The sequence below is a fragment of the Vidua chalybeata genome, chromosome 13 (genome assembly GCF_026979565.1).
Source record: "Vidua chalybeata isolate OUT-0048 chromosome 13, bVidCha1 merged haplotype, whole genome shotgun sequence".
In the NCBI taxonomy this organism is placed as follows: Eukaryota; Metazoa; Chordata; class Aves; order Passeriformes; family Viduidae; genus Vidua; species Vidua chalybeata.
In genome coordinates, this window is record NC_071542.1 from 8,079,660 (window position 1) to 8,107,256 (window position 27,597).

Here is a 27,597-nt window from a genome sequence, read left to right on the forward strand (position 1 = left end):
ACTCATATCAGTTATATTGCTATTTTTGCAATGACAACTTTTGCAACATCTGAATTTCTAAAACCAGTTTCAAACTTTTTCTGGAAAATTTTGCAGTACTTGAATACACTGAGAGATGAAGAAAAACAAAATTCAAAATAATTTTACAGTTAAAGTTGTCAGTCAAAAATACAGCCATGTTATACTGAGATAATCAACTACTGAGCCTATAGTTAAGACAAAACTAATGCTAAATCAGCCCTTTATTTCTTATGCAAATCGCGAATAACAGCCCTCCTTTGGCATTAATAGCTCTTAACAACTCATCTCTGGTCAAAACTTGAATTCATTTTGATACACAGCCAGAACAACTCTATCACTAACATTTTGGTAAAAATCCCATACCATTTTAATTCAAGTTATAAAACTACATTACCAGGATAAGTTGATAAATGACATTAACAATCACACATACCTACAGAGAAACTAAACATAGAAACACAAATACTCATGAAAGTCAACACACGAATTCCTCCATATGTAATTTAAATACAAAACAGAAGACCTCTCAAGTTTCATTAATTATTATGTGCAATGCTGTGTAAGTTCCTTGAAGGAAGATTCTTAAAAATGTGTACAGTACAAATCACACTCCCTGACCTTCTATTAGATGAACAACGCAAGAATTCACAGACAACTATATAAAGTGAAAGACAAGCTCATTGCAATAGTAGGTGGTGTCAACATATTCTGCAATGAAAAGAAAACTTCAGATTTTTATGTACCTTCATACTTATTATAAGACTTCTTTTTAGGAGGTAAAGAGATGCAAAAAATGAGACATGTTCTGATTAAAAATCCCACAATATCAGGTTTCTGTAAGAAAAAAGTCTGTATTCTTTATTTATAGGATTCATTTGAAGTCCCCTGCTTTTCTTCAGCTCCAGCAGAATATAGTCCTTTTCACCAGAAAACTTCTTGCTGGATAAATTGGGAGCACATGATGGATCTCTCACCATCATGAGCCTCTGAGGTAGATGGTGCTGTGTTCTAAGGCGTTCAGACAGCTAATTCAGAATGGACAACGTAGTAATAGGTCTCAGTACTGTTAAAAATGGTTTGCACTAATTATTTACATATACTATGGAAGCTCACTATAGCCACTAGTGAGCTTCCATAATAGTAGAAAAGAGTACAGAGCTTGTGAAACCCTGTTCCAGTTGCATCTGGAACACTGGAAGTCTTTCTGAACCGTGCTATATATCAGTATCATAAGGATTAAGGAATGCATTAGCAGCAATACTAGTAACAGCTTATAAAATTTTTATATCTTAAAGCCACTGCAGATGAGAAGCACTTTAATGAGAATCAGATGGACAAAATGATAGGAATTTAAAGTCAGGAATGGAAGAGAAATGGTAAATGAATTCACAAAGGCTTGAGACTCATTACTTCCCTCAAACACATTGTTGACAGCAAAGCAGAAAGCCAGCCATGATGATACTTACGTCATAGCTTGATAAATATATTCAATTCCATAGCGCATTGCAAATTCATCCACAATTTCCTGTGCAGCATCATCAAAGTACACCTTCCAGGCCTCATCGCCTTTCACCTCGGGAATTTTCACCACACCATTTGACTTCACTTCCGTCAAGTAATGGAAGAGATTCTAAAGGTAAAAATGTTTCAAAAATGAAAGTTTGGCTTTTAAGAAGCATTCTGAAAATATATCCTACATATAGTCTTCAATATGTTGTTAGTCAATTTTTATTTTTCCGAAGACTGGCTCAAACTAGTCAGCAGACTTATGATTCAGCACATTGTATCTTCTTAATATAAAGTCCTGTCCTTTAACTGGCACAGAAGGACTGCATAAAATAGGACAGAGGACAACATAAAATAGTGCAGAAACTTCTCTTTTATATTCCCTTGCTAATGAATTAAATCATGATGTTGTAATACTTATTACAGAGTGTTTCAATTTTAATTGTATCTGTGACCAAAAAAATTCAAATTCATTATTTAAGTCCTTCAGTTACAGGGAGCTAACAGAAATACTGCAGGTGCCTCTCAAGTTGTGCAAGATGTGCAATAAAGCTTAGGTTTAGTACCCTTGGGAGCAAAGCTAGGATTTGACATTCATGGCATAGAATGCTTCAGATTGCCTAGCTCCATATGTATCCACAACTTCCACAACTTCATACATATTCACAAAATCCAACAGATTTTATTTCCTATTTTCAGTGATTGGAAAAAAAAAACCCTAAAACCTCAAAATACTTTTAGTTTTGCTAATTAGCCCTTAACTGTCTCTTGGATTCTCTTAAAGCATTTGAGTATTGTCATTTACTTCTTAAGTACAACATTTGCAATTTCAGGTCAAAATTGATCAGCACAAATGCCCTAAATATCTGATTTTACAAATGGTGAACAAAGGGATTTTGTGGCTACATGCTAGTGGTGAACTTTCAGCCATGTATGAGCTATCAGCTTTCAGAAACTACTTGTATTTCCAGAATAGAATTTCCACATGGATCACTATTTGAAGGAAGAGTAATCAATTACAAAGAAAATCTTTCAGAAGACACACCTATTTATCAGTGATGATTTTTTTCAATGTTGACAAAAACAAACTAGATGAAAGGAAAATTAGATTTTATAGTATTTGTGTTTCTCCTTTTTCTCACTCTCCAAATATGTATTACTGTAAAACAAAAGAAATCTTTTACAGTATGCTTCTGTAATACATATAGAAATGTTTGTATATTCCTGATGCTAACAATCATGTATCAAAGGGCTAAATCAAAAAGCAGTACAGGTAGAGTTTATCTGTCTCAACCTCTTTTTCTAACACCTCCTGGCAGGAATGATCTGGTTGTTGATCTTATATTTTTCTACCCTTGCCTCTGAACCTGACACTTCCTCAGCAACACAGAATGGGAAATCTAAAATAAACTTGTCCTCAAGTACAGTAGCAGTTTTTGTTTCAGTGCTCTAGTGTTCTGTAGCCTTTTTTCTTTATCCATGCAACAACTGAACAGTAATTTCTATACTGTATACTGTAATTCCAACATACCTCATGTAGACAGGTGTACTGCACATGATAGGGAGCAACTTTCTCCTCTCCTTCAATTTCAACATTGATTTTCAGTCTAATGGCCCCAGAGACAGCCGATTTATCTGTTCGCTTTTCTGAAGAGTGGAAAAATAATACATTAGTACCTACCAAGAATACATGTATGTCATAAGAAAAGTTTTCATAAATCATTCCAGTTTAATCTTTTAAAGCCAGGGAGTCCTGCTGTTGAAAAAAATAATGTTTTTTAATACCTCACACATGATTCAGACCACAAAACAGAATATCTAACTATCAAGTAAGGAATCTTTCTTATTTTATCTCCCATATTCAAAAAAGGCTGCACAGATATTTATGTACTACTTTCCCCTTTTCAACTGAAATTACTGTAATTTTCTATCTGACATCTGTACTAATTATTATTATTTTCCTTTAGTTATGAAGACTTTACCAACAATCTGGACTACTCTGAGTGTGATGTGTGATTCTGGTAGGTGCCCACCAAAGCTGCTCTATCACCTCCCTTCCTCTACTGGGCAGGGGATAGAAAATCTAATGAAAGCCCAATGGGTCAACAGAAGAATGGGGAACAGATCACTCACCAATTACTTGCATGGCCAAAACCAGACTCAACTTGGGAGAAAATCAATTTCTTACCAGTGAAATCAGAGGAGGACAATGAAAAATAAACCCAGATCTTAAAGCACACCTTCCCCTCACCCATCCCTTCTTCACAGGTTTACTTGACTCCTGATTTTCTCTTCCCCTTCCCTGCCAGTGGCACAGGGGGACAGGGCAGTGGGGCTTCTATCTTCTATTTTCAAATCAACCTGTAACATTTAACACTTTAAAAGTCATACACTAGTACCAAAGCTACATATTTTGAAGTCACAACGTTAAGAATCATACCTAAATTATACCATACATCCATTTCTCCACTCAGTGTTCTTACTTCAATGATTGTTTGCCCAAGGAAGTCATCTGATTCCTTTTTGAAATGCTGTTTTACTCTAGATTTGATATCATCATCTTCATCCCATACTCTTACTTTTATTCTATCTGTAGAGTTATGACATTCACTGGAAAAACAAAAATAAAACACAAAATGTGAGTGACATATAAACTATATTACTCTGTACTGCTGTCTAATTCATTAAACTCTGTTTCCACACACTTGCTTAACTGCACCAAATGTCAAAGCACAAACAACCTGCAACATCCAGAGGAAAAAAAAGGCCATCCCAGACTGCCAGGGACAAAACTGTAATTACTATATATATGAGAATTACTGCATATAAAGAGAATAACTTGACTGAATTATACATACATAGATACTGTATTTGGGAACGCCAATAACTGCTCATTGAAATTTTTAATCGGAAATTCATACTTCTTGATGCTATTATTTAACAAGTATCTTAGGAAAGATACAGTTAGGTCAGGTTTATTTCTTTAGGAATGCCATGTAGTACATACAGTAAACTACCAAAGTAGTACTCTGGAACAATACAAAAAGCAAGAAAAAAATGAAAGAATATTTCTAGTGTGTGTCAGGAAGCTTTTGTTAAAAACCAAAAGAATATTTCTAGTGTGTGTCAGGAAGCTTTTGTTAAAAACCAAGAAGTATGCACAAACATCCCAGTAAGAAAAGAAAGGCAATCAGAAAAACCAAAGAAAATAAGTAGTTGTTTTTTTAGAAAGATACATTAATGTTCTTCAAGACTTCCATTCCCTGGTAAGGAGAAATGGTAAGGGACCAGGCCATGTTCTAAAAAATTTCTTGTAAATTTAAGTGGCTTACTAACCCCTCCTGGTTTGAGTGGATTTTAGAAAATGCAGGATGTATGAGGGAATGAGGTGGCTTCACTTGTAATCTACAGAGTACAAAGTGGATAAAAACTTTTACTCCCAGCTGCAACCTACACTTATTTGCACAGAAATGGAAAAGAAACTCTATTACTGCTTATTCCTATAAGGCACAATGAGGACTGTTTACTATTTGTTGGTGATGGCTTTTGATGACTTGACTGGAATATCCCAACCCTGACTGCAGAGGTTTGGGTTGGTGAAAAACTTTCTGCTGAAGTTTAACTAGTACAGAGCTGGCATCAGTTAAATCCATACCATACTTGTGCATCTATACAAAGTATTGTTTTTCATATCCATTCACTAGTGCTACAGAAATATTTTATATATTACATACCTTGTTTATCTTTAAATATGACTTTGAAGCATAGCTGCAAATTTTCATCTTCAGCAGGGCAGTACTTTCACACTTGATTAGAAGTTTTTACTCTAATTCTATTCTAAGCACTATCATTGCTTAGTGATCTGTCTCAGTTTTAATGTTAAAACAGCAATACTCCAACTTATCTTCCAAGCAGCATCCCTCAGGGGTATTCTAAGAATTAATTAGTGGTGGTAATGGGCTTTGGAAGTATAAAGTGCTGTAAATGGTATTATTATTGTCAAGGCCAATCAGACACTAAAAATGGCATGCACAGCTTTTACTCTGCCACACTGTGACATCATTCAGTATCACAGAAGTCTTTGTGTCTGTCTGTATTCCAGATTTTAACTTTGCAGATAATTCTGGTAATTAAAATACACATTGTTCTGTGATTAGCAAAACTAATAAAGCACAGTTTCCTTTTGTCTTATTACTGGCTTCCCTGACATCCAACCAACCACAATCACCTACTGAATGTTCTCCCATAGTCGGGGCTTTCATAAATTACCCCTTTATGTGAATTGGTATCTGTTATGGGATGAGATCATACTGAGGACATTAGTACCTTATCTCTCTCTGACCACATATTTTCATAGAACACGACAGACATACTATTTGGCAATCTGTGAAATTTCTCTGACTGATCACAAAATTTAAAAGCAATTGGCAAGGACATACAAAATATAGGAAGATTGAGATGGACCAAATAAGCATTGCTGCCTTAAGACACTAGGCTAAATACAGAAACCATTTAATTCTCTTGGAATGTAGCTCTAAGTTCCTACTTAACATTGCTAAAGTCCTGAATTGCATTTAGCTGTGCACCCAAGAGAAATAATTAGTAGGGGATTTCTATAGTAACATAGGGAGATCTGTCACTGGTGAGGTATTTCTGTGACCCTCATCACCATACCTGTGCTTTTAATCGAAATCTTATTCCTGCTTTGATTCTCTGGCAGATGCTGCATATAAAAATTCATTATGTACTTCAGCACAAACATCATATTTCTATTCTTCTGGGACAACACAAATTTCCCTCTGATATACACTTAGCTGATAAAGCAATATTTATTCAGATGGTCAGGATTCCCTGATATCCTCTGTTGTCCTCTCCTTTAATCTTAGGTTAGTGAAACATGGTGAGACCTGGCACAACCAATGTGTTAACTCGTGCTCATCTTTGTGTTGAAACTTCAGCACAGAGTCAGCTCTGCTACGTTTGTAATGTTCCTGTGCAGGAACAAAAAAACCCATGGATTTGTGTTTAAAAACTGAAGAGTGGATGAGCAAGTACTTCCTTCTGGCCTGCCCTGTGGCAGTGTGACTGCAGGGAGATTTAGTGCTAAAGTTACAGAGCTGTCTCTGAATGATCCTGCTTACCTGCCCAGACTCAGAAACAGCCCTCTGTAATGACATGCACATTCTGCTTTAGTCACTGCTAACACCTATCCAGAAGCTCTGGGTGGAATTCCTACTTCTGTTTACTCCAGGAAAATCAGCCTAGGGAATTAAAGGCTTGACAACATATGTTAGTTTCAGTGTTCCTCTTCTAGTCATTCTGCTTTATATGCTCAGTAAAAGCATTCACAGAAATGTGATAGAGGAAAATGAGAAATGAATTGTTCTCTAGCACACAGAGAATTGAAGGTACTCATGCTTCTGAAAACTAAAGAATTTGCAGTCTATTCAGAGATGCAAGACAGAAGAGAGAGTTTTAATAATTTACCAACAATCTGGTGACACTACATTACTTCTGCATTTCCAGAATGCCACACAGACATGAAATAATCCTCATAGAATTCCAGCTTATTCTAATGGTTAGAGTAATAAAACTGGAATAATAAAGTATCTTTACAACAGCACCCCAATGTAATTTTAATATTAGATGCACTGGCATCACCTTATTGTACATATCCTCTAAGAGATCTGCACCCAGTATTAAAATGACAACTAAGTGATACTGTGCTACCTTCAGTAAGTTCAGGAAGCCACTTATTGCTATTATTACCCTCATGTCTATTATTATTATTGCCACTACTGCAAGCCAGAATCTGATCCGTACCATTGCTATGTCCACTTTGCTCTTGGGTGTTCACAGACAGTTCCATAGTCCCTCAGGATATATCTTCCAGAACTTCATTAGCCCCACTGTTGGCAAACTTTTTCTGAAGTCTGATTTAAACCTCTCTAAATGTAATTTGTGGCTATTACTTGTTCTACTATAACAGTAAGCATGGAAAATAGATTATTCCTTTCCTCTTTTCAGGAGAAAGGATGTGTTTAAAGACATCCTTACCTCCACTACTTGTCTCTTCTCTAGTCTGGACAGTCCCAATTCTTTAGCAGTGTTGTCACGGGCCATGCTTTCTGATAAATTAGAATGAGACTAATTATGCTTTTTCTTGCATTATTTTACTCTGTCATAACAAAAAGAGAGTTGTATAATTAATCTGGATTGACAGCAGTTTGAAGAAAATACTCAGACCATGCACGCTGTACTCTGAAGCTGAAAAATATTATCACTGAACAAACAATTTATCATTGGAATCGCTTCTTAGAGGTGTTCTGCTCTCTTGATTTGGGCTGAGGCTGTGAGATACAGTTATTTTAATTAGCTGGATGTCTCTCAGAAAGTTGGCTGATTATTGAAGAACTTTTGGAATGGATGAATCTCGTAAACTAATGTGCAGGTTTTATTACTCAATTGGTTTTATGTAATACAATTCTCTGTTATATACTCTTGCTTAGGAGGCAATCCTTGAGCTATTTCTACAGTTCTGGCAAAACTGTGTTTAGATATCGTTGGAAATTGGAGCGCCATTTAAGCAGTTAACCATCTATGTTATCTTCAGGTACAGTGAAGATCATATTTTTTAAAAGTCAGTTCAGCTGATCAAGAATGTATAAAATAACAGTTGAAAGGGACTTTGGTGAAGTCTTCTTGGTCACTGACAGTAAATATTGCTTAAAATGAATCCACTAATCATTTATTTCAGAATAAATAATGTGCGAGTGCCAAGTTTAAAGTAACTCTAAAGAAGGAATATCTACAGCTGGATGATTGAAATCAGCTTGAGCAAATATTTTCATGCACTGAAGAGCAACATAAATCCAATGAAGATATTTATTAGAGCCCTTATGCTGACTTAGTGACAGCCAAAATAGGAAAAATAAATAATGTAAAATTATCATCCAGTTATTTGAAAGATCTTTGTATTATACAATTTTATCTGAGGTATTTATGAATGGTCAGAGGAAATGTGGTACCTGTAAAGTCAGCAGGGCAATTTGGAGATGTGTGCTAGCCTACACAACACTGCCAGAAAAAAACAGATTTCTGTATGTCAGTAACCAACTGTTGAAAATAGTCAAGAAAAGAATGAGAGTAGACTTTTGTTATAGTGTATCAATATTAAAGGTTTCTAAAAAGCTGAAAACTACAGCCAAAATATAGCTTCCTGTAAATAAAAAAAAAAATGAAAATGCAGTCCCTTTTCCTGTATCAGATACCACACTCAACCAGAAAGAGAAGGTGACAGCTGCAGGACTCTTGCTTTGCACTGGCATTGAAAGAAACTCTCCTATCATTGATGTTTCATTGAAAAAGCCCCCAAAATTTCTGTTATCTCATTTCTAATAATGCCAGGAGAAAGGATCAAAGCCCTTAGCACCTATATTACATTCATTAAATGAACATCTGCTGGCCTATTTACTTCTCTACCTTGTGCACCAAAAAGCTCTATTTTAATTATGCTTTATGAGGTCCCCTGGTCAAATCTATGCCAGTGTCCCATGGTCATTTAGCAGGGAGTCAGACTGCATTTTGTCAGAAACATTCTCTCACTGTTACCACGCAATCATACCTGGGTTACGTGTGGTTCTAAGAACAGGAACACAGCCCTCACTCCCTGTGCTATGACAGAGCAAATGCACAGTGGGGAGCCAATGTTTTTCCAAGTCCTTATTTTGGAACAGATGGGAAGACTTGAAAACATGTTTTGGTATGATAAGTATGCATAAGATTGTAAGATTTTTGAGACATCTTATTTCTGCATTTTATAATTTAAAAGTTATAATGACAGTCAGTATTAGATTTTCAATAGGATATCAATTACCACTAATAGAGCCTAATTTAAATAATGCTTCCTGAGTCAATTACATAGTTATATTGATGCACTTTAGATTTAATCTTCTGGTTAAACATTTATAGTTTATTTAATACAATTTAGAAATTCTTATATGCTTTCAGTTGAAATCCAAAACATTAAATAATTCAAGGAGATTATTTCAGAAAACACATGTCCTATAAAAATGTTGGAAAATGTATTCAGTGCAAAGCAGTTTCTCAGGAGAGTCATGCTATAGTAAGGTTTGGGGGGGTTGGGGGGGTATAAATATTATTCCTAGGGCAGCAGATGATAGTAATACTTAGTGCTGGGGAAAAAAAAATTGAGTAGTTTCAAGTTTCCATGGATTTTATTACAGCCCTGCTCACATATTGAGAAACTACATTCAACAAACTTTCTATGAAATTTGCTGAATTGCTTATCCAATTTTTGACATTACGCTATTCCGACAATTAAAATGGAAGAAAGTAATTCTCTCCTACTTTTGGACACTCAAAGCCATTCAATGAAGTATGACACTTCAACTGTTACCACAGTAACATGGTTAACTCAAAAAGAAAATGCTTTCTGGATAGAAGAAGCTTGTAAAAAATTCTAGGTGTCTCTTTTCTCTGAAGTACCTATTCATTTCTAATACAAGTGCTTGAAACTGTGAAAGGAATGGCATACCTTGTTTAATTCAGCTGGCATTCTCTAGTTCCTTTTCCAAACAAATAGAAGCAGCATCTTGGACCAAAACTCTTTAACACTCTACTGAAACAATAACCTCCTTCTCAATAAAGTAGCAGATTTTGGTCAAAAGCCAGGTAAGTCCTAGATCATAAGAAGGTAACCTGTCACGTTATGACATTGCACCTTCTTGAAGAAAACAGGGCTCTATTTCAAATGCCTGAACCCTCACAGAAACTGTTTGCACAGTTCATGTAGATAGGAAGAGTGACAACTTCTTCCCTCTTTATAGGAGGAAAGAAGTACGAGAATAAGCTAAAGAATGCCTGTCACTATAGGACACGAGAAAACACATTGTGTGCTGCTGCTATTGTAAAGGTAAAAAAGCAAGTTTATTTTCTGACTCCAGCATTTATAGTTTTCCAAAGGTGACAGTGGATTGGAGGGTGAAAGTGCTACCTCTCCAACGACACTGGACAAACTACTAGTCCATCAAATTTCTCTGCTTCTATGAAGGAATACATGAACAATAAGCTATTTTCAGAAAGTGTGTGAGAAAATTTGCTACAAGAATGTAATCTCAGAAGGCTTTAGAAAATCTTAAAAAATCAGGGTGACAAATGCCATCATACTGTACTCTCCACACTTTGGGACAACGCTCTCTGAAAGTATGGACATTGCACACACCAACCCTGAGCCTGGAGCACAGCGGTTACCACCAAATTCCCCAGTTACACCTCAGAGAATCACAGTGTCAAACAAAAACACATTTACCAGTATCTGGCACATAGGAAAGCATTTCTAATGACAATACTTGGTATGTAAGGTTGAAGTATGAAAACTGTTACTTAAATTCCCTTAAAAAATAGAATAGACACCACCAAGAGATCCCAAAAAAGACTTAATTATAAGCTGCATGATCACTATAAGATAAAGACAAGTGGTTGTCTCCATTCAGAACTTGCTAATTTCATAATGCTATGCATAGTACAGACAAAACATATTTTCAAATTAAGCCAACATTTCACTTGGTAGAGTTGTATTACCTAAATGTAGATTAAAAAAAGCAAGATCAACAGCATTTTCTCTACTTACAAATAGAATTTTTCATCCCATACTGGATTCAAATTTCCAAAAATAGTTTTTGTTCTTCGCTTGTTTTTGCCAACTTGCACAGTAACATATGGGTCACTTGAGCCAGTTTTGTCCTTAGCCTGTAAGCCCTGAGCACAAAGAACTGCAACAAAGGAGAGAAATGAGCTTTAGCCCTCATAGCCTTTATTGCCAAGAAGTAAATGAGAATGACAACAGCAACAGGAAACACAGGCTTCACAGTGAGGGATTGTGAAGGAAAGGTTTCTGGATTATTTTCCCAATGTCTGTAACTCTGGAGGCTGACAAGATTTGTCTAACTATGCTTCTGGACTGTATCATATTTAAAAAGAAAGTTTAATACAGTAATAATTATAAAGATTTACTACTGAGCACCAAACAAATACTTTTCACACATAATTCAAATACTTTTCTCAAACTTTAGTCAAAATGGCAAGGAATATGTTGTATAACTTGAGTCTGATAGTTCCCTAAAGTTCTCTGCCCCTCCTGTAAATAAATAAATAAATAATTCCAAAATTTCTCCAAAGATCCAAACTAACATTTCCAAAGTAAAACCTCCAATAATATAGAAAATTATGCCCTGTGGCTTATAGAACTAAACATGAGGGACATTACTGCCAGTTGTTCTCTTAATAGATGAACCATAACTTTTAGAATACTTTCTGTGCTATCACAGAGAGGATGACAGTTCAGATCAATTATCATCAACTGTTTATGTATTTGCTATCCTTTCTGACAGTTAGTGTGGGTATATAGTTAATGGATATGAATTTAGTGGCAAATATAAATACATATAATTTGATTGTCCATCATAATGCATAAAAGTGGAAATCTCAGGAGAACTGTCAAAGAGCAGCCTCCCAAATCCAGAAAACTGCAGCTAAAATACTGCTCTGGCTCTTACCATTCAGCAGCAGTTGGCTTTGTTATTTTGCACATACTGTTTAAATCACCTCAGTGGTAAGATTGAGTTAATGTTCTCTAATGTCAATCATTTTGGATAATGAAGCTCCCTTGGCGTGCTCAGGAAAAAGATTACCTAAAAATGGCACCTTGCTCAGCAGATCAGCTCTCGGTGTGGGTTCGGTCGTATGTGCTGACTTCAGTGAAAGAAGTAAAATTCTGCTATTCTTTAACATACCCAATTTATGAAAACACTCTTAGGAATGAAATAGCATATTTTGTCTTCCCCATTCATTCTAAATCCACAGGAAAACTTTTAGAAGGCAAGGAAGTATCCCTCACCTATTTATGCAGTAGAATGAAGAGACAGCCTAGCAAAAGCCTTCAAGAATTAAATTGTATGCATATACTGCCCTGAACACAAGACAGCCTTCAGTATCCTTTAGAGGTAGAACTAAAAATAAACATATGAATTAAATATGTCCCTAGTGCTTGGTGACAGTCCCAAAATTCCACAATTATTCTTTTGAATTTCATGCACCACCTCTCAACCTTCAGAATAGCCTCCATTTATGCTGAGGTTTTAGCTCAAAAACCGAAATGTCAAAGTCAGAGGACACGGACATCTTTATGAGCAACCAGGCTAATGCAATTGGAAGCCATCTGGAATATGTTTGGAGTGAGCAGAATTATGCAACATCAGCATCACTAAAATGGAACACACCCTTAGTCAAGCAACGTGAATGGATAATAAGTTTCAAAACCAATGGGATCTGGAATTGCAAGCTCAAATGTTTTTTTAATCACTCAAAGCCTTTTTTTTTTTTTTTTTGAAAACTTTAACTCTTGCAGTTGGTGGTGAAAAGCTCATCATTAGCACAGAAGATATTGGTAGGAGGTGGAGGAGATACATTATTTTTTACTGGTCTTCTTTCCTATAGCAGCAGAATATAAAGTGGTTTTGGCAACTTAAAACTCAACTCTTGCAGTTGGCATCCTACAAATTCAACTGTATACATATGCACCAAGTATACAACCGAACACACAGTCCAGCTCTACTTATAAAAAAATCTTGCTCCTGGACCAGAGGAATAGGAAAGAAAGAGCTATTAGAACAGAGGAAAATTACCTGTGATAGTTATTTTTGCTGACCATTTGGATGTTCCATCTAAAACACTTTGTTTTGCTGCTTTTGTATATTGTACAAAATCTTCTTTAGAAATATTAAACATTTCCTGGATCACTTCAAACACCTCAGGTCTATTTTTCTCTCTAATCTTCATTCTTTCCTTCATAGCACTAATAATATTTTGTGTTTTGTCTTCTGCACCATGTTTGGAACTTTTCTCAGCTGCTCCTGAAATGAGAGAAAAATTCACCATTGTTATTGAAAATTAACTTTGTTCTTTTTCCCCTCTAAGGTCTCCAGTCAACTCTTGGTACAGCAGTATTTGAAGGCGATCTTCGTTTCACCTGAATAATAACTCATATATATATATATGGATATCACAAAGAAAATATATATATATATATATATATATATACACACATTATATATATACATATATATAATATATATATATACATATTCTTTGTGATATCCAAAATTATCAGTTGTTTAGTTTAACGTGAGGGGTTAATAGTCAGCTTCCATCAGTGTTATGTGTTATACATAAAATTATTTATTAAACCAATACTATTCAGTGCCAATCAGTACTGTGGAAACATCCCAACATGTGTACTGAGCAGAAAGGACAAATTTGTGATCTCAAAACTTGATCATTAGACACCCCACCTGTGGTATTAAACTCAGAGCCCTTTTGGAAAAGGCAGCCTACCCAAGAAAATAATATATCACAGGTATGGAACAGAGAGGTTCCTCTCTCCAATAAAATTGTCAGTACTGATAATTTCAGTAATTATATGAGGATGGTAGAAGAGATCAAGGGATATTATCTGTGTGTGAATACTTCTAGACTGTGTTAGCCTGTGGTGGCATGTCAGGCAGAAAATAGGTAATATTTTTTGGGACATCAAAACCACTACAACATTTATTGGTTTAAATTGAAAAAACAAAAGATTTTAAGGAGACTAAGTTGTTGCAGATTTTATTCACAATTCTTTTCAGAAGTGCTCTGGAGAGATTTCTCTCTCTAACAGTTGTAACTGATCTCAGAGGCCCTTTCAAAAACAATGTCAAGTTCACCTTATAAGATCACCTTTTTCTGTCAGAGGAAAAGGTTTCTGATCAATGTCTGCACAACATACTCTTGAAAAAACTCCAAAAATCAACCTTGCAGTTGAGTGTGAGAAAAGAAACATCAGACTTCTATGATCAGAATGGTAGGAAGCAAAAATTTAAATTCCTATAGTGCTAAACAGGATATTTAAACTCTTGACATGATTAACATATAAAGCAAGATAAAAAAAATACCAAAAAATTTATAATCAATGACATGCTGCCACTCGCTTTAGGCATTGCTGAACTTTGGCTCATGTTGTTAAACACTACTCACAGGCTTGTGGTGCTGAGTGACAGAAGCATCATTATCATTAGCAACCGTAAGAACTTCACTCTTTCCAAGAAGAAAACATCATCCAATTAGCCATCCTCAAATCCAGAGAGGATTCAAGTACTATTGTTCTCTTTAGAGGGTTAATAAAATTAAAACAAAATAATTTTGAACAATTTGTTATGCAATTATAATTCAGATATTTCAACACTGAAGAAGCATAGAGTTCCTTCTTTACAATACCATCAAACACCAACACGTTCTTTCGAAGGAGTTTTTGTTGAGGCACTCAGCTTGCAATGGTTAAAGAAACTAGAGCTGGAAAGGGTCATGTTTCAGCATAAGATTTCAGTGAAGTCTTACAAACTAAATATTATGTGGTTTCTTTTCTTCAGTTTTCAATGTGTCAGAAGGTTTCTTAGCACATAAGAGAGCAACTGATACCTACATCTATAGAGAGAGAGGCAAAGTGGGAAGGCATAGTGTTATAAGATTGGAAAAGTGTGGGTTGAAATACCAGACAGTCATTCCAGACTGCCAAAAATTATATGGCTTCTTCAAGTAGTTTTCCATGGCTACTAAATCTTGAGATATCTGGAAAATCTCTTGGTCAGAGTAACAAATCTTTTTTAATATGGAAGAACAAAATTCTAGTGATTAAAGATTATCTAGACTGAAAAATTAGGAATTAGCAGAAATAGAATTATGTGCTACCATAAAACAAAATACCAGTTAATAAATTCTCTAGTGATTTTATTTAAAAAAGATGATTGCTGAGCTGTCTGGAAAACATGACAGGTCATTCATTAGAAACCTTGTTGATTTTTGAGACAGCGCAGGTAAAACTGAAATATGTGTTAAAATTAACTTCCTTTAAGTAAATATCTTTCTCTTTATACTCATTTATTGCAACTAGTTTTACATCCCCTATTGTGAACAACCTCTACTGCTGTCTATCAACAACTCTTTTCATGCAGTATTGATCAAACTAATTAAGACAATAGTGTAACTTACATTGCACAGGAAGTTAACAAGCTCCTTTCACCCTAGGGACTGATACAAACTCAACATGATTGAAATCAATTCTAATTTAATATTGCACCTAGCACTGGAAGGATATCTTATTGAAGATGAGAGAGCTAATGAAAGTGCTACTGTTTTTTTTCCCTAAATCTAATTTAGAACAAGTTTATATATTGACCTTAGAGATCTTGAGATGTGAATTCATTTCTACAGCCTATGTTAGCAATCATTATATATTAAAAAAATAAAATCACGGAAGTTTGAAGGCAAATACATCCTACTGATTATGAGATGGGCAAAAGAATGACTATGATAAAAATAACTACATTTCACTTTATGACACTGTTGATATCAGCTTTCTCAGAAACAGAGATTTAACCAATTGGTCAATTCATTTTTTCAATGGAAAACAAGGAACATGAAATTTTGAAAGTAGTATACTATGAACACTGAACAATTAATCTGTTGCAAAAAATATGACAGGATGCTCAGAAGCATTTGAATACTAATGAGAAGAGTGGTATCCCTTAGGCCTGTTAAATATTTTATCTGCAATTTGCCTTCTAGAGGTTTTGTTCTTTTAAGATTCAGTTGTTTGGGCTGGTGATATGGGCCAGGGGACAGCAGCCCAGTTTCAACCACAGTGCAGAATCACAATTAAGCACAGTTAGGAAGTTTGATTTAGATATTCATCGCTGATTTATCGTCCATGGGGTCAGTTCCTTTGGGAAAGTACAAAGTGCTGTTCCCCCTGAGCAGTACAAACCTTGAGCATCCATCCCTCATGACAGCTCATCACACAGAAACACAGTGAAAAGAAGGAAGAACTGAGTGAAATATCTGTGTAGTTTTCCTACATGTAGAAGCTCTGGAACATATCAGCAGTGAACAGTGTTGAATAACTCCAGAGTATGGAAGCCCATTCCATTCCAAAATCAGAAAACTTGCAGGTCTTGATTTTCTATTGCTTAGAATATCATATAATAATTGTGTTGTAATTTAAGAATCGCTTCCATACACCTGATATATTTTCACAGAAGAATTCATAGTGGCTGGAACCAAGCTGAGCAAGGAAAAAGCAAGGAAAAGGTTGTTTTGCGTTAATTCTACTGCCAAATGGCTTACTGACTGATTTTTTTTTCCCTTATACATACAGGATTTAGTATTTTGAAGGGACAAGATCCTGCTTACAGTTTCATATTTTTGACTAGTATATAGCACATCAATATGACCACAGTAAGTAGCAGGAATATTTTTAAAATATTTCTTTTGGCATTTTTTGTGTTTTAAGTAAAACAAAGAGGGTTTACGTCAAGTAATAAATTGCTCCAGATATTGCTGTAGGCAGTGGAAATAAATAATACACTGATGTTAGTAAGCATTATTTTGTAAAAGCCCAGCAACACTTGACAGATTTCAAGGAAAAAAGCGACACTAACAGTAGGTTTTCCATAAAGCTTCTGGGTAGCTTTTCAGTGAGAAGCATCAACACACCTTCACTGATTTTTGGGTGATCTGGTGCCACATTTCAAGATCTTGCTGAGTATACACACAAAATCAAAAGGTGTGAATTAATACAACACTTCAGTTATCACAAAATACTCACTCTGTAAACAGTCAGCATTTAGGAGGTCTTGGCACTTATCATGGCATTTGACACCACATTCAGTGCATCTCATGCCTTGTCTGGCTATGCCCCAAAGGAGGCCTTCACATTCATAACAGTATGTGGGAGTTGTAGCTGTCCAGATTTCAAAGTTATGAGGTGTAGTTGATGATATTGGGTAGATCAAAGCCTGCAGGGTCTTCTTGAAGACATGTATTTTCTGTTGGGTAAGAAAAAAAGTATTTCAGGTGTATTGTGCAACACAAGTGAACTGTTTCTAAACGATATGCCATTTACACTTAAAATGTTACAAAATACCAGAATATACATAGAAGTATAAAATCATTTGTAAAATACTGATTTACTCATTTTGCTTTACACTTTGAAAAGAACTCTTGACTATTTTGTCTGACTACACAAACAGCAGCGTTAAGTTGGAATAAAGTTATTCAATTAACACAAAGTCTTATATCTATCTTTTTGTATTTTGAGGCAGAAATTAAAAAAAAAGCACCATTACATTCTTTGGGGCATATTAAGTAGCTACCTAACATTAATTCTGAATATTTAAATACTTCCTACAGGGACTCAGACATACTACACAAAATACCTTTGATTATATACAACACTATCCTCTAATACCAAATGTCTATTTAATCTCATCAAATAAAAGCAAGCCAATTGTAGGGTTCCATTTTATCTCTATTCCTATAATAGCATACTTACTATATTTTTAAGCATCAAGTTGCTTTTTACTATAGACAAGAATGATCCATACTCTCAAAAATCAAAACCCATTTCTTGGACTGTTTTGGCTTAAGACCCATGACTAGTTCTACTACAAGAACATTAATTGGCAATTTACTGATTAGTACTGTAACAACTTCACTCTCAGCTCCTTAGTGCTCAATAAGATGAAAACAAAGCAGTCCCTGTAGTTTTGCACACAAGACCTTGGCTTATACGGGCACAATGCTCTGGTTTGTTTATTTGAGCTTTTTTTCAGGCACCCTGATCTTCTAGGTCCAGGCAACTTATTGGGAATAAGAAGAGCTCAGCAGCCTGAAGGCAGCACTTGGCACCAAGCTTAGGTTGTTTGTGGTTTTTTTAGGGAGTGGGTGTTCACTAAATGCACACGTGACTGCCACGAATGTATTAGAAGTTCTAGATTTGTTCCCTTATAAAAAAATAATTGTTTCTTTTAGGAAGAAGAAACCATATTATAAAACATATCAACATATTATTATTTTAGAATAAAATATTATTATTATATATTATTATTATTTTAGAATAAAATAATAATCATAACACCAGAATATCACCATATGTCTTATTTTAGAAAGAAGAAACCATATTATAAAACATATCACAGTGGGATATTTCTGAAAGTCTGTCTGTTCTAACTTGTCCTCCTCTGGTGTGGATATTATGTAAGGTAGCTCTAATGCTGGCTATAAAGCTGTAGCAAGGGAATAAGATTTTGGAATTTGTGTAGTTTGTCTATTTTTGTTTTAACATCAATGCCACAGTTCTGACAATATAGGAAGTAAGCCAAACTTATTCAGTTAAACATTTGTTAACACTCCCTTATCTTTCATATTCAGCTGTGGTAATTGTATATCAAATGGAAGATATTAACCTGTCTAAAAATATGCTGACATATTCTTGGTTTTATGTACTTGCATCTCTACTCACACTTGTGAGATATTCTGCTAATAATAGATTGTCTGACAAAAGTCAAATATTCTTTTTGTGTGCATATCTGCATAATGTTGCACAAAGTCATCAATCAAAGGACTTTTGCTGCCACAGGAAAACCAGTACCATGTAGCCATAGGGTAGCCATTGGTTCACAGGATCAAGCACTAAAAATAACAAAACAAAATGTAAGGTAGCTTAGGCTGCAAGAGCCCCAGAAGTTAGTGGTTACTGCTGAAAACAATATCTATCCTCTGGAGCCTGGCCAAATATGTATGGTGAGACATTTCATGGACATCTGATCTGAGCACAACTGAGAACAGTGAAGAACTGAACTAAGAAAAAATCCTGATACAGCAGAAAAGACAAACAAATACTGAACTGCCTTCCAGGGTGCTTCTTAGCCTATCCTAATAACTCCCCCGAAAGCAAGCAAAGGTGTGCACCAGTTTGATTTGGCAGACCCTAAGAACTATGATAGTAATGGCCACCTAACTCTGGAGAACTCATTTCTGTACATTACTCCAGTTTTGCCTTCTATTTTACAGGGACCAGAAAGGAAACTTTAAAACAACCTAAAGTGAATTTATACAGCTTGCTGAGGAATCGTGTTTCTCAGAAACCACTGATTACACTTTCCCACTCCTGAGCTCATGTAGCCTCAGTACAAATTCTGCCCTTTCACCCTGTTCAGCGTCACTATTTTTGACATTATACTTTCAGAATTTTGCCAGTAACTTTTACACTTTTCTGGAATGTCAGTAAGTAATGAAATTTACCCTCAACAGGCCTTAAAATAAACATTTGAGGGTAAATGAAGTTTTCAGCTGAAAGACACAATTTGTAGATTGGTTTTGCTGCTGAACATGTTCTTTCCCCTGTTGTTAATAAAGCAAATTGCAAAGAAGAATTTTATTTCTCTTACTGTCTAGAGGCTTTCACTTCTATTACTCGACTCTGTTTAAATGTTTTTGTTATGTGAATTACAGAGCATAACAACATGGCACTAATAACTTCCAATATAATTATATAACTAATAACTGGTTTGGCAACATTTAGCACTACTAATATATAGGAGAATTATTTAGTTATCTGCTTATCCTCTTAACGAAATTTACTTCTGCCATATACTACCTGAAATACTTGTTGATGCCATTGATGTATCATTTCCAAAAACATGCAGCTCTGTCTTTATTCAACGAAGCAATTAAATGGGTGCTCAACTGAAAGAATATGTCTAAGTATTACACTGCTTAAAATGTCTTTGGATCTGTGCTTGTTGAGAACACACAAACTCAGTGTGTCACGAGTGTGTTGTACCAAAAGAATTGGATGACAGGTGGCAAAGCTCAAAGCCGTAACCTCAGGGTGTAATTTTTTGAGTAGGTGGCACTTGAGTTTTAATAAAGGCATTAGTTCAAAGAATTTTCATACTGAATTTAATCAGCCAAATAACCCACACCCACTAGAGTCACTAATATTCCCTCCAGAAAAAAACCTGGGGGAGGGTAAAAACTAGAAAAGCCCTAATCAGAGGAATAACTTGCCCAAAGGGGATGTTTCTTCCTTAAATTTCATTGGTGACTCTACTTCTTCATCTGCATTTCACATCTTCATTTTGTGGAGAGTATCTGGAGAATTCTTTTATGCCTGAAAATATCTGTCCTTTTTGTTTTCGAATCTTGCTCTACCCAGTGTAATGATGCCCCAGGTTATTAAGTTTGGCTGGCTACTTAGAGAAGTAGGAAAGTAATGCCTTTCCCTTGTTTTAAATATCTTGCAAGAGGCTTTACTGGCTGTACCCTTACATTTGGTTGTGAAAGAGCACTCCCTGGCCCTTGGTATGTGGAGTGAGAGCTGGCATAGGACTGGCTTCTTGTATTCACCTCTACTCTGAATTAGCTTTTTACATTTTCTCATCAAATGAACTTTCATGTGTCTATATTACATTTGCTGTCTGCCTTTGGACTTACATTTTTATTTCAAGCTTTCTTAAGAAATAACTATTTCTGGTAGACAGTTTTTTCATATGGCATGGTTCAAATGGAGTCCAAAGAGTACAGAGGTATAAAAATACACTTAAATTAATTTTCCTTTTCCATTTCTCCTGAATCAGAATTCAGTAGTTTCTCTGGTTGATGGCAAGCACTGGAGACATGTTTGCACTGAGCTGTTCACTAGGATTTGCTGGTTTGTTTTTTTTTTTTTTTATATTATCTCCCAAACTTGCAACTTTAACTCTTCGAAGTCAGAGCCTGGTAGTTTTTACAGAAGACGAGGCATGTAAATAAATAGATGAATCTGTATTTTTTGTCATAAAAGGTGGTAAAACTTAAAATGTTTTTTTGTTCAGTAAACATATTTTAGTAAAGTACATGGAGTATTTTAGGGTCTTTTACTGAACTCAGCTATTTTGGTACAAACTACAACAAAGTCAAAAAAAGTCTTTATTTTGTAGCACTTGGATGCCATAAGTTTTTCCTCTGTGATTTTCCCTCAGCCTTGAACTCCTTAAGACCCCATAGTTATCAAGTCTATCAACCTTCGTTGCTATTTTGAGATAGCAGAATAACAGGTAAGAATGATGGATGTCAATATTTGTGTTACATGTTCCAGTTCCCAGAACACCTGTCAGTATTTTCTGTTCTCCCATTCTTCTGCTATGGACATTAACAACAATGTAAGAAAAATTCAACTCTTCATTTTTCTTCAGAATAGAATGTGTTTTAGAAGCCTGTGTATGCACTAGCAATTTGAGGAACACAAAATGGGCCTGTATTTATTCAAATTACTGCTTTTGCTTAGTTCGGTCATATAAATCTTGCATCACACTTTAAGTATTCCTGAAGAAAACGGCACCTGTTGTGTTTTTGTTCAAAAAAATATCTTTTGCCAAATCTAAGTGAAATCACTAATGGAAAACCACATCTCACGCATTTTATTAGCTATGACAATATGTTTTTCCAAAAGACTTGTGGTTACTTCTTGTATGAATTAAATATTTATTCTAGAATCACATATGTTATTAGTATGAGTTACATTAAAAAGAAATCAAATAGTATCCCAAGGACTTGGAAGAAATGATCATAAAAACCCATTTTGCAGAGCCCTGTCATTCTAATTGCAATCACATTGCGATGAAGATAGAAAGATGATGAAAGACTGCAGGTAAATATGGTACCAGCTGGACAATTTAAAGCAAAAGGCTTCCCCAAATAACTGTTTTGTAAATCAAAGGTTTTTTGGTTAGTTCTCTCTGACTGTCACAGATGTGAGTCAGCAGAAGCAAACCTGGTCTTGCTACTGTGGATCAGGTAGCAAATTCTGCTCAAGTTCCCTGGAAGTTCCTACACAATAAATGGAATACATTCCTTTTCATCAAGTTTGGAGTGTGTAAGGTTGAAGTAATTTTTAGAGATCTTTGAACAAAAGTTTCCCTGTTACCTAAGTATCTTAAACCTGTCACTGAAAACACTTACCATTTCATCAGTGTTTATGGAGGTCCGGATGAGCATGGCCATGGAAATCCCAGATTTTCGAGCTGCAAGGGTCTGTTTATGGCAAATGCAAAAGAGTTACAAATTATACAAGCAACAGCAGCTGTTGAATCTAATGGAAGGCAAATAGTACTTAATTATACTACTGGATGTAAGCAAACCTGTAGATGATACAAAACCTTTTAGTTAATGTTTGTAGCTCACAATTTTTAGGGTTTCAGTACATAATGGAAGTATACTTCCCATCATCATTACTGTTTCTTTCAGCAGTGCCTGGCTGAGCTGCCATTTCTAATACAAAACCTGCTTTACAGAGGTTTGTGACTCAGTTTTTTTAAATCACAGGCTGTCACTGTTTTTCTGCTTTGCCAACCAAATTAATGTGGTACAAGGATAGGCATCCTGCCCTAATTTGGAAGCTGACTGTGCCTGCAGCAACATGGGAGATCATTTTGCAGTAGTCTTATGGTTCAAGTTGTCAGTCTGGATGATTTTTTGTAACTCACTGAGCATTTTTAAACAGCGTGTATATATATATATAAAATGCTACTTAAATAAAAAGACCTCAAGAAATCTTAAAATATTATTTTCCTTAAAGACAATAATAATTCAATACTATGGATAGCTATATGGAGAAATACTCTGGTTATTTGAGACAAGAAAAGAGACCAGAACTCTGTGTCAATCTGTCCTCATTTGGCCACATGATTTTATTGGTATATGCACAACTTCTGGTTCTGAAGATAATGCACTTGGTTGTAGAGATTAGCTCTTTTGTGCTAGTATGGTACATATACAGGGACTGAAAAGAAAGTAATTTTAATATACAATAAATAAGGATATTTTATATTTCTTATTGCAACCCCAGAAATCTAAATGGGTCCTTGAGAATTAACTAGCGAGTATAATGATCAGAAAGAACCCTGGGGGACTGAATTCTGTGTGTTTTACAAATAATATTTCAAATCTCGGTATCACTTCTGCTATCAATAATCCTTTTGGCCTGACAGAAACAGGTAAGATTTATTCCACTGCGCTCAGTATCAACCATAACACTGTTATATTACTGGACTGCACCTGGAGTGCTGTTTTCATTCCTCCTTTCTCCTATTCCAAATCATTCCAACTGTGTTTGTACACTTTTGCCTTATCTCTGTTCTTCTGTCATCCACTATCTGCTTTGTCATGCTTTGCTGCCCTCACAGTCTAGCAGTGTGTGGATCAATTATACCACCCACTAACCATAAGTCTGTTGTTGCCCTTGTTGTGAGGATACAGATTTTCAGCTAACTGTGAAGTGGGTCTCTGTAGTCCATAATGACAGAAATATTACTGCAAAACTTTAAATGATAGTTTGTATGTGACATTCTTATTTTTGTGAAATGCATACTGGGCCAGAAGCAATTTAAGCTTACATCAGCAAAGGAACTGCATCATTAGTCTCTGGATGAAGAGACAATTCCAATTTTTTCCAATTATATAATTTTAAACACTGGTATATTTAAAATGGATTTCTAGTTATTTATTTATAAGATTGCTCAATTTTAATTTTAAATGTTCACTTTCCCTAATTCAATTTTCAATAAGTTTCTCTTGATAATAATTAAACTTGCAGACTGACACAGAATTATTAATCTTGTGAAACCAATTATAGGGTAAGAAATCATCCTTGGCTTAGTAGTATTCGATTCATCTCCTATTACAAAGAACTTTCCAGTTTTTTTTCTCTTTTAAACTCAGCCATTAACCAACTCTATGCCATTAATTTGCTACCAGATTCTCCATACTCTTATTATTGAGTAAATAATTCTGTTTACTTCTCTGTGACGATCCTTTCATTCTATTTCTGTGACTGTGGGAAATTCCATGGGTGTGCGCCAGTGAGATTGTCGCAAGAAAGATTAAACAGTGTTCAGGTTTTGATTTTTCACTTCTTGTGTCAAACACAAGGCTACAAGACCCACATATCAAAGTTAAAAATGGCAAGTAAAAATGCTTTTGGATCATTAAGAGGAAAAGAAACAATTTTCATAATCAGTAGAGTTCTGGGGTTTAAAACAATGTACTTTAAAACCATCAAGGTTTTGATCCCTCTTGAAGCACAGGTTTTTGCTCAAACTCTTGCCAAGTACTGCTGTAGATTTACTTGCCTGCACTATGCCTGTTTTATAGTTTTCATGTCCCTTACACTTATGAAGAGATTTGACCCTTCTAGGTCTCAACTGCACAATCCTAGCCATTCCAAGCAATAGAGCAATGTGAATAACTTGTCAGGACAGAAGCACAAAGGGCATAAGAACAGTAACCTCAAATATAGGGCACTGACTGCTGCTGTGTTCTGTCCTCCAGCAATACCAAAGAACATGAGCCAGCAAAACTGCAGTTTCATGCTATCCCTGGAAGTCAATAAACAGATACTATTTCTTGTGACAAAAAAAAAAAAAAAAGGGGAAGCAATTTTGACCCTGTCATGTGTCCTTCAAGCCCAGTTCCCCCAAGGGGTGCCCTTGGAATCATGGAGGTTTACTATTTTATTCTTAATCAGAAATGTGTCTAAAATTATAGCACAGCGCCCTATATAAAATAACAAAGCCTAATAGGAAGCAGATAATTAGGTTGTTCTCAATAAAGTGTTTGTCATGTTGGAAGAAAGTGATATCTAGAGGGATTTGTGATAAACCAGTAAATTTAAAAGTCATATGGATTAAACTTACAGGATTTTAGTGAAAAAATCCCCACAAGGATTATTTCCATTTATGTATCACAGTCAGAACAAACTACATAAACAAGAGAAAGCCCATAAATGATTCTGTTCTAAAACACTGAAGCTGATGATAATTCAACAGCATGAAGAACTGAACACATAGCAGTGTCATTTCTTGAGTATGGAATGAAACAAGTAGGAGTGAGCATTTTGGAAAGAGAAAGGGGAAAAAGCTGCCAGATTTATCTATGGGAAATGAGGTGACAGGTTATGAACATTATGAGAAAACTTCTTCCCCTATTGCCTCTCTGTTTTCAAGTAGCAGCAAGAAAGAAACCTAAGTGCAGCTCATCAGCTGGAACTTCCAGCAAGTCCAAAATGTCAGAGCATCAAAAGAATAGGGAGAGCAACAGGAACCTGTAGTGCTTCACCATTCTCCGTTAACAGGACACAGAACTTGTAAGCAGTTTATACTTGTTTACCCTCTCAGTGGTCCAGATACTACCTCATGTCCTTCCTTAGCTAAAAAATTGACCTGCAGAGCATAAGAACTTTAAGTATTGTTGAATTATGAACATACAAAAAAATTTATCACAACCAAAAAGCCTAGCAAAACCCCCAAACAGTAAGAGGTGATAAAGCAGACCATTGTCTATTTAATTTTTAATTTGTTTTGAAACTCCCTAGTACAAGATTTAAAATAAATTAGTCTCCTTTATGCTCAAGGCCTTCTAGATTACCTAATAACTTGTATCTACACTGTCTAATTTATTACCTCCAAATTTGCATTAGCAGCTAAAATAAATAAATTAATATAATTAGAAGTCGTTCTAGCAAAAACATTGAAAAATGGTAATTGTAAGTAAAAGTAAATTGGATTCAAGCTACAATTACATGTTAAATGATCAATTGCATTGAGGAAAAAAAAAGAGAAGTCCTCTATCACAATGAAATAGGCAAGCTGTGTCTTGCACAGCTAAAATAGCACAGAGGAGCAAACAGTCAGGCTCCTGTAACTGTTCATGACTGCTGGCTGTGCCATGCCTCTGGTTTCACAGACGGTTTCAGTTTTCTTGATCATATTTGCTTTTTTTCTTTTAAAAAAATCTACGCACTGCTATCAGCAGGAAAAAGAAGTTGAAGACAAAGCATTTTTCAGCACGTTAGAAATGCTGATATTATTTTTAATGTGATGTAAAAGTTACCCACTAGAGGTGAATGTGACAAAAATTTCACTGTTTGCAGCATTTAAAACATGCACAATTTGGGAACCTTTTTTTTTTTTTTTGAGTAAGGATAGGTATATCACTCTAGGGATCTCAACTTCATTATTTTGGAAGACAGATTTGTACTGTTTCTTGGGGTGCTGGGGTGGAGGAGGGTAGGAAGGAAGACAAAATAACTTGAGAGGAAGCAACATACTGAAGGAAATTACTTAGCCCTGTCCCACAATTTTTCTGTCAAAAAGGATGTTTAATACTGAAATATTCAACAAAACTGAGGTATTAAGCCTAGAAAGAGGATTTAGAAAAAAAGACAATTCAGCTCCACTACACAATCATTACTGGACATAACTGTCATGATCTGCTTTTTCTTCATATCTGTAGCACAGACACAAAGGCATGATCTGTCCAGCCTCAAAGATAATTATATTGTTACGATTTCCATTTAGTAGACTTAAAAAAGCCCTCACAAATATACAAATAGTTACTATGTTATGATTTATCTATTTAATGTATTAATATTTTTATTAGGAATATAACTGAATTTGCCTATCAATGATTAAAGGTGTTAAGAAAATGGACTGCTGATAGCAGAATTGATGTAAAATAGCCAAGGTATTTAGCTGACAACATACAAAGCCAGAGAATATGACATCTGCAATTTAAATGAATATCTTCTTTATATGAATCTTTAAATTACCATATTTGAATTCCAGCCTCTATAAATGTTTTTATTGTAGAGACACTTACAGAAAAAAATTTTAGTGTATTATCATTGTAGCTGAAACAGGCAGTTGTTTCAACAGACTGCTTTACAACAGCAGCAAAGATTCACAAATTATTCTTGTGTTCTTATAATCAAATAATAAAGCTAGGGAGCAATACAGTTTTGATTGATCGAAAGAAGAAATTGACCTGATTACAGTGATTACACAGTTTAAAATTGTCTTTAAATTGAATAAACACAAAAATTTTCTAGAGTCTTCATAACATTCAAAATGATGACTCGCATTAACAGAAGCAAAGGCAGTAAAATAGAGCTACCTTTGGCTGTGGCTGGGCAGATCACCACACCTCTTTGGCCACTGTGAGATAAAAACTTCTAACGTCCACTGTAATTATTGATTTTTCTCTTCCTGGTTGTTCTCACCTCAACTCAAGCTCTAACCAATCCAAAAGAGAATATTTTTTTTTAAAAGCAGAAGTTATAGCAATTCCATCAGCAAATGC

The 27,597-nt window shown here is 35.2% G+C and overlaps 1 protein-coding gene across 2 annotated transcripts in view; it reads right to left on the reverse strand.

Annotated features, from left to right (window-relative positions):
- Nucleotides 1-27,597, reverse strand: part of UNC13C (unc-13 homolog C) — a 130,958-nt gene that overhangs the window by 77,856 nt on the left and 25,505 nt on the right. For both annotated transcript variants that reach the window (XM_053955034.1, XM_053955033.1), the window contains 7 exons: nucleotides 22,423-22,494; nucleotides 17,246-17,465; nucleotides 13,233-13,460; nucleotides 11,180-11,321; nucleotides 3,968-4,137; nucleotides 3,059-3,174; nucleotides 1,488-1,651 (listed from right to left, as the gene is read on the reverse strand). In XM_053955034.1, coding sequence (XP_053811009.1) covers nucleotides 1,488-1,651; nucleotides 3,059-3,174; nucleotides 3,968-4,137; nucleotides 11,180-11,321; nucleotides 13,233-13,460; nucleotides 17,246-17,465; nucleotides 22,423-22,494 — 1,112 coding nt within the window. The remainder of the gene's footprint in view (nucleotides 1-1,487; nucleotides 1,652-3,058; nucleotides 3,175-3,967; nucleotides 4,138-11,179; nucleotides 11,322-13,232; nucleotides 13,461-17,245; nucleotides 17,466-22,422; nucleotides 22,495-27,597) is intronic.